General features: G+C 42.9%; 1 protein-coding gene across 1 annotated transcript; it reads right to left on the reverse strand.

Moving 5' to 3' along the window:
• Window positions 1–43: 43 nt before the first annotated feature.
• Window positions 44–9,653, reverse strand: LOC143140766 (alpha-taxilin-like). Its single transcript, XM_076301857.1, has 11 exons — window positions 9,570–9,653; window positions 8,689–8,874; window positions 7,759–8,022; window positions 7,279–7,370; window positions 6,002–6,172; window positions 5,182–5,376; window positions 3,923–4,042; window positions 3,726–3,800; window positions 3,437–3,529; window positions 3,025–3,120; window positions 44–2,172 (listed from the first exon to the last, which is right to left on the reverse strand). The coding sequence occupies exons 2-11, from the start codon at window positions 8,864–8,866 to the stop codon at window positions 1,807–1,809; spliced, it is 1,650 nt and encodes a 549-aa protein (XP_076157972.1). The 5' UTR covers window positions 8,867–8,874; window positions 9,570–9,653; the 3' UTR covers window positions 44–1,806.
• Window positions 9,654–15,269: the final 5,616 nt, after the last annotated feature.

Below are 15,269 nucleotides of genomic sequence, written 5' to 3' on the forward strand. Positions count from 1 at the left end.
TTATTTTTACTTGTTCTTCACAGAAAGATTCATGAACCCACAATACTTTTCTGAATATCTTTAATTTTCAAATTATTTGTACAGGTCACAAAAAAACAAAAACAAATAAAGGAGCCATGACATCTTTGGTACCTATTCAATGCAGTAGGTTCCAACAGTAGTGCAAAGGAATGAAAATAAAAATCTTACTTTTGCCATGAAAGAAATCTAGCAAAGATGAAGTTTGCTTTTTGTTGCACTTAACTGGTTCTCAGAAATCAGAGCTCAGTTATCTGTCCACAATACATGGAGTCAAATGGAAGACTTAAATATAAACTGGACAATAACCCCATGCTACAGTTATCTTACCACTGGACAAAACAGTAGATGGTAAAACAGTTTCTTTGCTGACATTAGGGACAGTAAAAAGGTAGACTTAAAATAGACAAGAGGGGAATATTTTTTATCAAAAGCAAAAAAAAAAAAAAAGTTAAAAGGAAAGGAAAACAATCTTTGAGCGCAATATCAGCATGTGCTGAATATAAGAGGTGAAATTATACATTCCTTCTCTCATAGGAGGGTGATAAAGCCTTGCGGTGGTACTCAAACAGAAACCAAACAAAAGGCATCTGAACAGACCAGAGGCTGGTATTGCATAGGAATGATCTGTTGTCATTTTATTTACCTGATTCAATTCAAAAGATTATAGTATCTGTATGCTATATGAAGATCAAATGATTCATGTATCGAAAGATAGAACTGGTCTTATATTTTTCAGTGGTCATGATCACATTCAAGTGAAATGTTTGTCAGTAATACAATGGAATGAATGAGAAGCAAAATGCCATATATGGATCACCTAAGACAATATATAAACTCAATATAGTCAATATATAAACTCAAAATATTTAATAAACCAATTCAAAGTCAACTTAGTGGTATTACAAATACTGCCATTTTGACTATGCAGAAAGACTTAGTTACATAAACAATCTGGAAGAGGGGAAAACTACACCTTCCTGTAATAATTCTGAAATATTTTTTTTAATATTAGGAACAACGTATCATTTAAAATATGGAGTGAGTGAAGATATACATTAAGGCGAAAGACTTAACTTTACTAACTTAAGACTGAAACTAAACCCAAGATGAAGTCTTTGCACTTGGTCCACTGCAGTCACATTCAAAGACTTTCATAGGTGCTCTTAAACATCCACTTTAGTTTCTCAATGGTAAATATAATCCAGACAGATGCAGCAGTGCAAGCAAGAGTACATGTCCACACCCCTATACACAAACACACACCCACTCACACAAACCCACACAGGTTTGTACGCACAAGATCATTTCAGCTCCGTCTTATTCAATAAAGGTTTAGCATTTTCAAGCAGCGGCGACTTTTCTGTGCCTGTTCAAAACGCTCGATAGTGAGCTCACTTTCAGGTTGCAGTGCTTATTGCCCAAATGGAATGGACTTGGGAGAGAAAAAAAACAAACAAATAAAAAAAAAAAAAACAGGCTAATAAATGCGAACACGTCAAATAAACAAAAAGTGAGAAAGGCGCAGAGTAAGAACCATCTCGAAAGGCACAATCTTCCCTGACGACGGCCAACTCTTCGAGCGGAGAGGAGACCGCCACACAGACATGACCACACTTGCGGCTGCGGTGGCGGCGGCGGAGCGAAACCTAAAGCTGGACAGCTGGTGTAGGGAGGTAATGGTAGTGGTGGTGGATGGATGGGTGGGGAAGAGAGAGAGAGAGAGAAAGAGAGAGAGGGGAGGGGGTGAGGGAGAAGAGGCTCTGGGCCTCTGCCTCTGGAGGGCCCTCAATCCTGGGCCGCGAGCACGCACACCTCCCTCTGCGCCTCGGCCACCAGCTCGGGCACGCAGTGGCACGCAGCGGAGCAGGAGCCAGCGGCGGCCGCAGTCTCTGGCTGGGCGGCGTCGGGGACAGGGAGAGAGGAGGAGCTGCCCTCCTCAGAGTCTGTGGCCTCCTGCTCCTCACCAACTCCTCTATCTGCGTCTCCTCCTCCTCTCTCTCCTCCTCCTCCTCCGGAGGCCTCTGGTGGGTTGCTGCCATCTTGGATCTTCTTGCTGAGCTCGTTGCGCTCAATCTGCAGCGCCCGACACAGCTTCTCCAGCCGCTGCACCTTCTGCTGCAGGCCCTCCAGCTCCTTATCCTGCAGCGTTTTCTACAATGGACACACAGGACAGGACCTCGGTGGTCAGCATACACGGCCACTACAATATAGCCAATAGATTTTCTATGACCTTTTCAAATATTTTCATAGCCAGTGACACTATTATTACCACACTACATAATATTCGTTACCATCAATAAATACATCAATAAGTAAATAAATATATAATAAATATAAAATATACTACACTGACAAACAAACTTCATTGCGCATATGGCAGTGTTCCTCAAAGTGTGGTCCGCAGGCTATCCCTGTAGTGGTCCACGAGCAGAAGTGGTAAAATATCATTTAGATGAGGTGTTTGCAATATTCAACTAACTCGCATGTAAATCCAGTATTATTTGAATTGTCTGTTTAATAGTCCTGACAGAATTCAACAAGCCAACAGTTTTGCGACACTGCTTAAGCATTTTTAAAACTGGAATACCATTAGTTTACTAGAAACATAACTAGCATCAAACTATCAAGACCGGATTATTTAGAAGAAAATCATATGAATCCTCTGACCCAATAAGCAAGGTGCAAAAAGTTATCAAAAAATGCTTCAGCGGGTATTGTGTAATATACTGCTGAAGTAGTCCTATTGTTTTTTTTTTTTTAAGTTAGTTGGTCTATGAGTTTTTTTTTTTTTTTTTTTTTATTGGTTCAGTGTTCCTTGGTCTGAAAAAGTTTGAGAAACACTGGCATATGAGCTCATTATGGCTTTGGCATGCCTTTCTAGTTTGATCACTGATGCACCCATTCCCCTTCTGTTTCTCTCAGGAAGCTGCCGCTGACAGTGGCAGCGCACTTCCTCCCTTTGGGACAGCCCAGCGTGCTCATGACATTCAAACGGCCGCTCACCTCCTCTGCCATCACCAGCAGGGCTTTGTTGCTGCTCTCCCAGCGTGACCTGTACATCGTCGTCTCCTTCTCCAGCTTCTTAATCTTCTTTGTCATCTGCGGCCAAGGTGGACAGATTAAACCACAGCTTAATGACCACTCGTGGCTCGCGTTGCTGAGTAAGCGGTGTCATGTATAATAGATTACCACATGTATTACTTTATTGATCCCCAAAGAAACGATGCAGAACATATTATTATCACATTTTGCAATACATATGGCGGGATCAATAACGTTCTGTTTTCTTACTTTTCTTTTACATTCCAACACACCTTAAATAAACACCCTACTGATAAGTTAGGACGTCTGTAACCAGTTGTCATAAGGCCTGTTCCCTTTTCCACTCACTCACACCTTACAGGAGGGCAATTACCTTCTCCATTTCCTGTTTGAAAGTTGTGAACACCTCATTGCTCTTGGAAAGCGTATTTTGAAATTCTGCAAACTTCTCTGTGTATAATGACAACTGTAAAGGGAGAGTGCACATGCAAAATATTTCAAATCACATTCGAGGTGGAAATTAATAACTTTGCAAGAAGAAATTTTTTTAGTCATGGACAAAAGTAACTTAAGTCAATGCTTAACAAGCTAAGAAACAAAATATCCATTATTCCCCACTTCTCTAGCTCCTTAACTCCTTAACGTAAGTGCAGGGGGCTTACCTGCTCCCTTAAGTGCTCCTCCTGCTGCTTCATCAGCTCGTACATTCTCTGAGACTCCATGGCCTCTTTCAGGAGCTGAGGAGAAGAAAGCCAAGCAATGCAACCAGCTAATGAGACAGATGCTCTTTCAGACACACACATTACAATGTAACGACACATGAGATCTATAGATATATGGTAAGAAATGTAAAACGTACAAACTCTTTTTCCTTCTTGTGGCGATCCTCTGAGTCGTTAAGTAACTCCTGGGCCTGGCGGAGTTTAGCGTCTACCAGCTGTTGTTGTAGGTCTTTGTGCTTGAACACTTTGTCTATATGCTGCAAAAGGATTAAGACACACAGATTTAATTGAATTAGCTATACTACATTAGCTACATTAATGATAAGGGCAATTCCACACAAAACTGTCACGTCCATAATGCACATAACACATAACTCTTCTTGGTTGTAGAATTAAGCAATAAGCCCCAAGAGGCCGTAGGTTACACTGATTCTACAACAGCTAAGGGCCGTTGTTAGGCACGATGCGCTAGGGGAGTACAATACCATGGCATTTAGTTGGCGTTATGGACGTGACAGTTTTGCGTGGAATTGCCCATAACCATTATCCTGTTTTTGCATGAGAACTAAATCTTTGTGGTTCAGATCCTTCCAAGTCATATGAAAGCTTGTGTTTTAAAAACGAAACCATGTGGATAAACCTCCAAAATCACACTCAGATCTCCCACAGAAATAACGATGACTGATCAATCTATACAAATTCCTAATAGCTCTCTCACACACACTCCCTCCCTCCTCCCTGAGCTCTCCATCATACTCACACACACATTCCCTCCCTCACCTCCTCACTGAGCGCGCGCACACACACACACACACACGCACGCACGCACGCACGCACGCACGCACGCACGCACGCACGCACGCCCACAGCGACTGGTTTCGCCTTGCAGGGTCACATATTTAATCAGCACCTTGCATTTTGAGCATTGCACATAACCTGCAGAATTTTCATCAGAATCCAGCACCACTCCAAACACTTTCCAGACCTCTGATTTCCCCACTCCTGTAGTAGCGACGGTGAATTCACCTGCGGCAAGTTCAGCCTACTTTTCACCAACTCCATCTTCTTCTCCAGGCTAAAGGCGTGCACGCAGCGTCTGCCCCTGCCCCTCTCCATGATGCACGTTGCACGCAGCAGCAGACTTTCTTTACGGTGAACAGCTGCGATGATTAATAAATGTTTTTTTTTCACTGAGCAGAAAAGATTAACCCCTAGGTCCGACCCGACCCGAGTCATTTGCTTATAGGCCTATTTTCGACCCGAACCCGGCCCGAACCTGCGGGTCCCGTCGGGTTTGTCGGGCCGACCCGACCCGTTGAGAACTCTAACACACACTCCCTCACCTCCTCCCTGAGCTCTCTCTCTCTCTCTCTCACACACGCACACACTCCCTCACCTCCTCCCTGAGCTCATACTGCTCGATGAGCTTCTTGAGTTTCTCGGCCAGCTCCATGTTCTCCTTGCGCAGCGTGGCGTTGTTCTCGTTGTGCTGCTCCATCTGCGCCTGGATGTCGTTGAGCGTCACCTGGAAATGGGACGTCACCTCCTTCCTCATCTCCTCCTCGGCCCGCGCGCGCTGGACACCGCTCTCCTGCAACGGGGAGGGGAAACATAAAAAGGTTACGGCGGCAGTAGTCAACTCAACAGCCGAGCAACCAGCTTATAATGTGGGGTTCATCAAATACGCAACTGTTCTGTCTGTGAGACATGTATGCACTTTCAAAATATGCAATGAACTGAAGTCGTAAATTATGCTCATAGGCCTTTTGAGACTTTCTAATAGGCCTATATTTTAGAATTTGAGGAGGTTCTGCCTACCTTTAAAGCCTGTTCACCCCAAGAACGATAACTATGACGATAATGACAAAAAAGTATCATCCTAGCTAATGTGAATGATGACGTCTACACATAACAATATAACATGAAGAACAATGGGGAGTGATTGGGGATCACTTTCAGAACGATTTTGAGAACGATAAAAAGCTGACAGCCAATCAGAATCCTTCAAATTTTAGCCATCACATTCATCAACACGAAGGGAGATTTTCCTTGTCGTTGGTCAGTGTAGATGCTTGTAACGTTATAGTTATCTTCACAATTATCATTCCTGGTGTGAACGACCCTTTTGAGGTGGGGATGCTGTTCTGTGAACTGGGAAAACTAAAAATGTGGATTTACTGCGTGGCGCGCTGTTCAACTGTGAGGCCCGAGCTCACCTTGAGCGTGCGGTTGTGTCTCTGCAGCTCACGGCACAGGCTCTCCAGCTTGCTGCGCGCCAGGATTGCTTTGCTGTGCTCGTTGCGCAGGTGGTCCTTCTCCTGGATGAGCTGCGTCTGCTTCTTCTGCAGCACGCGCATCTGCTTCTGGGAGCTGCGGTGCTCCTCAAGCTGCCAGACGACACAGGGCCAAAGGTTCAGAGAGGAAAGACCGACAAGAGGCTCATTTCCTCTATTAACTTCACACGGTTTTAAATCTGTGAACAGCTCATCAGTGAACTTTCAGATAGTGTTTCACTAATGATATCAGCAAAATATAATCAAAACAAAAAGCTACTTACTAAATATTAAATATTGAATTTCCTGGTGATAACAGTTACGGCCTTATCAACACATAAAACCCACTTCATCAAGTATAAAATGTGATTTGCTAAAGCCAATTCATTTGTGTATCTGAACTGAATATAACCCTTTGTTTGTTTGCTTCCTGTTTACTTTAGTAATTAACCAGCTCGATGAGGTCTGTGGCAGAATTAGCGGGTGTTTTGGGAATGCACTGCCCTTTCCCGTTATTGTTTCCCCACACACACACCACTAAGCTGAGCCACCTCTGCAGGACTCCCGTCACGAGCCTCTACCCTTCGCTCTGCTCCATTAGCTTCTCCTGCTGCAGTGAGCCATGCCAAATCTGATACCGTGACAAGAGAACTGACCCGGTGCCAGGTTTCTCCCTGCTGCTGACTGCAGTCTGACAGACACACACACACACACACACACACACACACACACACACACACACCCTCCCTCCCTCCCTCCCTGTCAAGCACGGATGGACGCTGGGAAGCAGAGGTCATCAGCTTTGACGGCCCTGTGATGCTTGACACATGGCTTTGCCCTCAGGTTTTCTGCATGCAATTTCCATATAAAGTGGCTTTTAAGAATTTGTTCATCATGCATTAGCAAATAAAACACCTCTAAAAGATCTAAATGCTCATCAAGGCAACAAAGAGTTTTGAGGACTCTAGAGAAGTGGAGTCAAAAGTATTAAGAGTCAAAAAACAATTCAAATTCAAATAGGTTATTGTGTCAGAGGTAGGACTCGCCCTGTCTCTCAATTCACGAATATGATATCCAGGACACAAACTAAAGAAGCCATGCATTCCTAAAACCCCAGCCTGCCTTCTGCCTTCTCGGGAGCAGAGGCCGACACCAGGCCTGTTTTGTGTCATGGTGGCCACGGTCAGAGCCTTGTAGGGAGAAGGGCCTTTTGGACTCACCAGTTCTGCATACTTCTTACACAGGCCTGCCAGCTTCTCCTCAGGGGTGCTCAGTGTGTTCAGAGTCTGCATCAGAAGAGTTATCTCTTTTCCTGCAGCACACACACACACACGCGCGCACACGCACGCGCACGCACACACGCGCACGCGCACACACACACACACACACACACACACACACACACACACACACACACACACACACACACACACACACACACACATTAGTATTCAGACTGACAGGGCAAATTGATCTACACACTTTAGGGAGTGACATTTCTAGGGCTTGAGGCTATTAACACTGAATCATAGATCACTGGCAATGCTGATGGTAGTACTTTTCCCAAGCTTCTTATCGTAGTAGTTTTCACATGCATCAAGCACATCACACAACTCCCACCCACTGAATGAACGTGCACTGGCAACACTAAGGGTAGTTCTTCTCCTGCACATGATGCCCACTCTACCCCTGCAGCTCACCGAGCCCTTTCACTTTCTTCTTGTCCTGCGTCTTCTTCTGGTCCTTCTCTACGCCACCGCTGCCGCCGTTCACTTTGACCTCCTCCGTCTTGCCGTCCTCCCTGTCGGCTACGCCGTTGACCTCCAGGCCGTCCGTCTGGCCGTTGGGCAGGGCCGCGTCCTCGGCGGCTTCCTGCTGGCAGTAGGTGCTGAGGATGTCCTCCAGCTGCCTGCTCAGCTCCTCGGCCATGTCGCAGGTGGAGGCCAGGGCGCCCGCCTCGGCCACTGAGAGGAAGAGGATAGAGGAGTCATGTGACTGTAATGACCACTGGTTTAATTTCCATTTTCTTTCACGGACCCCAAAAGGAGACCACATGTTTTGTTACAGATGTGTTAAAAGTGTATTATTAGGCAACAATTATTAGGTAACAATCATCAAAGCTAGCTGCCAAAACTTGCCAATTTCTCATTGCATTTAGGTACACTGTGTATGTCTAATGCTATCAAATGCACATCAAGAGATGGAAGAAATAATATAAAATAAGAGTAAGAACATTCAGACATTTCACGATCCAGCTATTCAAGTACTACACTCATGTCTAATCCTTAATAACCCTCCCACCAAGACTATCTGTGTACTAGTTCTATACATACATGTTACATTTTGCAACTAAATACAACTGCAAAGACTGGTTTAAGAAAGAGCTGACCAACTAACTCCATCTTGAAGAAAAACCAGCGCGCCATATGAAATAACCCAACACACACAGCCAAATAACCCCAATGTTCTTACAGTCAATCAACAGAGTGGTTTTAATTTCTGCACTTGTTCAAGGAAAACACTATGACAGTGCATTACTGGCTGTCAGTGCCTGTGGTCTTAGACCAGTATAGACCCGAATACCTCCGTGACTCAAATAATGTACTGTTTATGGTTTCTAGGTTACTTACAACCATCATTAGAACTGGCGTCAAGAGGTGGAGTTTCAGCCGCCTGGGATTCTCCTCCCTGTGGACTCCCGGGAGTTTCAGCGGGTTCTGTACTTTCTGTTGTGTCCCCCGGGCTGGGTGGCGCTCCAGCGGGATTCTCCACTGTTGTCTCCTGCTCGTCAGAGTCCTGTCTCTTCATCCTTCAGCCTAAAAAAACAACGGCCGTCAGCATAGCAACACCGGACCAAACTAAAAAGTATTCTCGGTCAGCACAACAGTATAAACAGTTGTCGTGCAAACGTTACGTATACATGTCTACTGAAGACTGACAGTTAACGTTACTGAAAACAAACCTCACGAGCCCATCCATATTAGGCACTGATCACAAAGGATGTAACGTTATAGTCAGGGACAACGACTAACAAGACTCACGATGTTGTGACATGAGCCAGAATCTAACTAACCACTAGCCAGCTTATGCTTACTCGTCTAATGCTTATGATAAAAACAGCCTGGGCCAGCTAACGTGCTGCCAGAATTCCCGAAGAAATCGGAGCAAGGTAGATGCGTATGCTAACAAGCAAGCTTTGTTAAGCCTGATGCAAGGGGGTGGTAAGGTTAAGTACAACTTGCTGTCCCTGTCAGTTGTACAGCAAAGTCGAAGGCTTATATTTACTCAAATATAAAGTCCCTTAGGCACAAGCAAGGCTTTCCCTGCGTAGCCAGAAGCAAGATGATCAGCTAACCAACTGCTAGCATTTGCTAGCAACAGGCACTGAGTAGGTGGAACCGTGACGTTCACAAACACGCGGAACATGAATACATTTACAGATCTTTAACATAACTTGTTCCGTTACATATATTTCCCTTGCCTATACCAAAGAGAAAGGATAACTGTTTACCAGAATCACTGCCAGATCCAACAAATTCACTTTAACCAACCGATGCTGCCTTTCCTTCTTGCCAACTGACACAGGAAATACCAGAGACCGAAAAAACTTTGATTGGACGGCTACGACGGAAGTTACTTACGCCATAAAAACGGTGTTGCTCTATGGGAGATGATGTTTTTAGTGTCTGCAGTTTGTACACATTTGATTACATGTGTTTTATGATTAAAGATACCTTTAAGCCCTCTCAAAAACAATAATTAGATGGATCCTTTCCATAATAGATAGAATAGAATAGATGCTTGACCCCAGCCTAAATTCCACACTATAAAACTTCCTATAACCGTGACCCACGAACCACCATTCTGACTAAGAAAGCAACTTCAGGACCACCATTGGATACATATAAATGAATAGTGATTACCATAGAAACTAAATAATAAATTCATGGTCAGGGACTACCGGTAAATGCCCTCACAGAACACCTGTTGTTGGCCGCAGTCCACTGGCTGAAAGCCCCTACTTTTAGCTGGGTGTAGGCCTATAAAGGTCAGGAATATGCAAGACTGATGCTATGCCTGTTTTAGTGATGTGAAAGATGTAGGCCTGGCTGAAGAGGATACAAACAATGCAATCGTCTTACCCTTCTTACATGGCCCGAACCTCTCTATGACCCTGGGGTTGTCAGTTTATGCAAGACTGACAGTGGCATTTTTTACAAGCAGTGACAAACATTCTCAATCATTGATAAATCCACTGTTAAGACAAGATATTTGAGCATAAAATCTTCAATCTACACACTCATTCTATTAGTGTGCATGTTACCATTTCCTATATCTGGTTCAGGGAAGCTTTTCTTTTGTCAAACAATTTTACTGATAGCCTATACATCAAGGAATCAAACCATACTCTGTTCAAATAAACACTACAAGACTGATTGCAACAGCATTTTTGTTTTTATTTAATTTTGTACAGTATTCGTTTCCTGGACAAAACCTTTTTAAAACTGCTTTAAACATTTGTTCAATATTGTTAAATATACATCGTTTTTTTTTTCCATGTTTGTGTGACATGTTCAGTATATGTGTTATCAGTTTCGTCACTCATTCATACGGTCGGTTAAGTCAAGTCAGTCGCAGTGTAAGATGGGTAACAGCCAAAGAAAATTATCGTCTGCCCACCCTCCCCTCCACACCCAAATTAAATATAAATACATTTCAAGAGAGGAGAAAAAATACAGGACTAAAGTACATCATCCACCAAGGGAAGAGGGGAAAGTCAGAGTAGGGTGTATGAAAACATTTCACAAAAATAACAACTGTTGTAAACACTGGATTGAGATTTGGAAGAGATTTACACATTTACAAGATCCAGGACGGAAGACCAGAAAGACCCAATTTGTCTTTACTATACCAATGTGTGGCTAATTTTTTTTAAATCTTTTTTTTTTTTTTTTTTGCACTTCTCAGAAGTCATTGTTGATGCAGGAGCAGGTAAACCATTTTCTCTGCAGTGGCATCAATGTTATACACCAAGTCCCACTTGATTTATTTCAAATATTTCAGTTTTGATAGTTTAAAAGCTCCGATCTTTTTTGCGAAAATGTCATGGTGGCATCTGCCACTGTGAGTAAAAACTGCAGAAGCCTATAGCGGAGGTCTTTATCCCTGGGTAATGTTGGGTTTGGGACATGGTTATTGCAGCTTGCGGTTGCTTCTTTGACAGTTCGTAGGACTCATTTCTAAAAGCTGATTCCACAGAAATAGCTTCAACAGATCCAGGTCGTCGATAAGGAGGGCTTTATTGTCGCTTGTGCTAAGTTTTAAAAAAATGGATGGAGGTCAGTCTACAAAATATAGATAGAGTCTTCACAGTCCCCTCGTAAGCCCCTGAAGGAGCCAACACACAGGACCATCACTACAAACAGCGGCTCCTTGAAGGCAATGAAAAGTATAACCTTGCCATTTCCTTTACTGCTGGCTAGTAATAACTTATTGGCCCATCTGTGCAAATATGAAAGTTTCTTCAAAGGTGACCTCAACTGCGAGAGAGGATTGACAATACCACGATTCCTCCTAATGCCCCTAGTGGTTTGATTTATATAGTTGTAATTAGAGCAGATGAATGGCGATTCTGAAAACCTCCTCTATTGTGACTAGATTCTCTGCACAATTAACACAAAAATAGACAGGAAAAAACACAGCATTTCCTTTGCATCTGCATCTGACTAAAGAGTAAACAATAAGAGTACAACAGAAAACATAGTCCTTTTCAAGTTGTTCCATTATTCTTTTACTCTTTACCAATTTATCAATTTGGTGCACAAACTAAAGGCTGCCCCTTCTTTAAAGAAACGGCTGCAGATACTGAAACTTTATAATGATTTGTAAGAAATAGAGCAGCAAGGTTTTTGCACAAAAAGCTGTGCACATTCAAGTAAAAAAATAAAAATAAACCAAAGACAATAGATACATTTCAACCTGCAGTCTTAGTTGGTCGGATTGGCACTTTAGTGAATAGGAGTGCATTTTTAATTAGTTAAATTCTTTGAGTATTTTTTTTTTCCTTTCATAAATTCTTCTTTATTGATCCACTTGATTTTTTTAAAGTTAACCCAGGTCTTTGAGACCCAGGGACATATGAAATGAGGGACCAACGTTGTACTGATATTAGCCAAACTCCCCATCTGAAGCGATGTGAAGCGGGAGGTGGTCTATTCTTGTCTATCTCTGATGTACAATGTAACCAGGGTTGGTGGAGACCCATTTTCCTATGAAAGCCAAAACCTGATCAATCGGAACCAAAAGAAAAAAAAAAGACTTGTCTTTGTCTATTATAACCAATCATGTTCTAAAAACCCATTCACTCAGCAGTAAATTGCTAAGAGTCAAGTGTAAAGAGCAAGACAGACTCTCTGACCACTCCAAAACAAGATGCATGAAGCTTAGCTGCAAGCTGTAATTTGTGCGCAAGATATGACGTTTCAGGATATTTCGTTGAAAGCTTCAGCTTCTAGAGTTCGAAAGTAGACTTATCTTTAGAATAAATGTAGTACAACAGTGTCTTGCGGACTAGTCTAATCTACAAAGTCAACAATGAAGCAGCTCGCCAGCTTGGCTTTCACCAGGAAAATCTCATCTCCACGGACCCGACGCTACCAGCTTCGGATGTGAACGCAAGGGTACAGCCAACTTTTCCATTCACAGCTCCTGTCAAAGTCAACGTCACACAACAACTGGACAGCCACTGGCTTTGCCCATCCCATCAAAAGCCCCCCTCCCCATCCCTAATCCTCACACCAGTCCGTGTGGCATAGAGGTAGAGGAAAAAAATGCTTCCATACTAAGTTAATATGAATTACAACAACGCAAGTCACAGTTTTCTCACATCTTTTTGTTCTCAAGAGGTAAACACAGAGGATGCGCTTTTGTTTAGCTTTTAAGGTTTAAACAGAACTACAAAGATTACAAAAGTCAAAAATGTCGTTGTAAGCAGACTTTCATTTCCTTTTTCGTCCAATCCACGCCTTTCACACTAAGCCTACACTTTAAGACCATCCTCTTAAGTGAAAACACCACCAAAAGCATTGCCGTGAGCGACAACTTTTTTTCCTGCTGGACACTACAGTGAAGTGCATAAACACAAAAAGTGCAAATGTGAGATTGAAAAAAAAAAAAATAGAGAGAGAGAGAGGAAACTAGTTGCATGTGGGGAATAGAAATAAACAAAGAGAAAAAAGGCAACACATATTGACTTAAAAGGTTAGATTATGGAAGCCATTTTCCCCTCCACTGTGTTTTTTCTTCATCTGTGTGTGGTGCATGCTGTGTATGCTGGTCTTGTCTGCATGTGTGCATGAGGTGTGTGCAAGTTTTTTTAATTTTTAAATATTTAAATTTTTTTTTTGCTTTTGTTAGGTTTGTCATGATAAAACGCATGTTCCTTGCCAAATCTCAGTTGTCAGTAGAGCTAAAGAATACAAGTACATAGATTAGGCCTACACAAAATGAAATATAATAATAGATCATTATCATTATATGGTATTAAACAAGAACTGCATTAGTTAGGATCAGCAATTGAACTATCGAAACAAATTTGGAGGTGTGGGACTAATCATTAATCTCAAGACAGCCTAGGACAGGACTTGAGGAGAATACTTGACTTCCATACTAGTCCAAGAGTTTGGCAAGGGACATTCCATGACGGTTGGTAGATTAATACAACACCATGCAAAACCCTAACATGCACAAACTGAGGGCGATCGGAGCCAAGAACTCTTACAATACTAGACCTCCGCTGGATATATATATACACTAGGCTTTGAATGAACACAAAATGGAAACACTGGAGGTGAACCAAAAACCAAAAACGCATCTACGTGAAAGGCAATAATAACTAACCCAGATTCCTACCCCGCCCTACCACTCTTGCCTAAAATAAGCAACCAAAATAATCTGGAACAAAAGTCACTATGGTAAAATAAAGCCCTAGCCCTCAGAATTGCATTGTTATTTTTTTTCTGTTATTATTCTTGCATTATATAATTAATTCACTTCATATGTCAAATGCGTCATTATTTAGAACACTGCACACCACGAACAACATAGCGCTAGTTTCAACATTCCTGATTAGCTAGTAACCTAGATGTCATCTCACTTAAACCTTCCTATGTTTCACCACGATGTCCCTCGTTTCGTTGACGCCTATTTCACAAAGCCTCCCCTTGCCAACGTCTTTACCGCCTATTTGCATCGTTTCAAGACCCACCTCACGCTCAGCAAAAAGGGAGAGCGAGAGAGAGAGAGAGAGAGAGAGAGAGAGAGAGAGAGAGAGAATAATTGTGTCAACTGAACATTTCCAAGTTTTCTTGCCCACAGTGTGTGTACATCAGAGACCTTGAGTCGCAACTAAATGTTCACACTTTTCCCTAAATAACCCCCCCCCCCCCCGAAGAAAAAGAAATCTGGGATAAGTCTTTTTTGAATTGTACCCTGCAGCTCGGTGGAAACCAGAGATTCCACATCCATAGCAGCATGGATCCGGTTAACTGAAATTACAAAAGGGAAAGGGGCTAAAGCTTGTTGAAAGAAGAGAAAATAATCTTATATATTCAAAGGGGGAAAAAAAAGTTGTGGGGACAGGGCAGTGTGTTAAGCAACATTCGCCATCTTCTTTTAGAAAATAATTGAGAACTCTTTCAGGTAACAGCCTCAGTTTTAAACTTTGACCAAATGGGGGGATGTGCTTTGAAAGCGAACTGCACGGGCCCACGAAAAAAAATACATAAATTAAATTAAAAATTGATCTAAAAGACCTTAAATAAAACTTGAAAGAATTTCTGGTTTCAGCAGTGATATTCTTCCTCTGAACAAGTCTCTGACCTAGCCATAAGGGGGGGAGGGGGTACAGGGCGGGGTGGGGTAGGGGGGACAAAGGGTTTATACCCCCTTTTGCTTCTGCGTGTATCTGATAGTAATGGGGCGCTGCTAGGTTCTCTTTCGGTTCTGCCCTCGGCCCAGCCGCACGGTTCTATGTTCCGCACAGCTCTGATTGATCAGGGAATACACAGGGGAAACAGGGCTGGATATCTAAGGGGGATCAGAGTGAAGAAGGAGGGGGGGGGGGGGGGGGGGGGGGTTATAGCTGGAAGCCTTCCATGGGGGCCTCCTGCTGGGCAAAGAGGAACTGCTGTTGGTTCTCATCAGCCTGCGG

This window comes from Alosa pseudoharengus, unplaced genomic scaffold (assembly GCF_046254945.1).
Source record: "Alosa pseudoharengus isolate Yale_2024_CS ecotype anadromous, Long Island Sound unplaced genomic scaffold, YU_APseudo_1.1 YU_APseudo_1.1_scf_23, whole genome shotgun sequence".
Taxonomy (NCBI): domain Eukaryota; kingdom Metazoa; phylum Chordata; class Actinopteri; order Clupeiformes; family Clupeidae; genus Alosa; species Alosa pseudoharengus.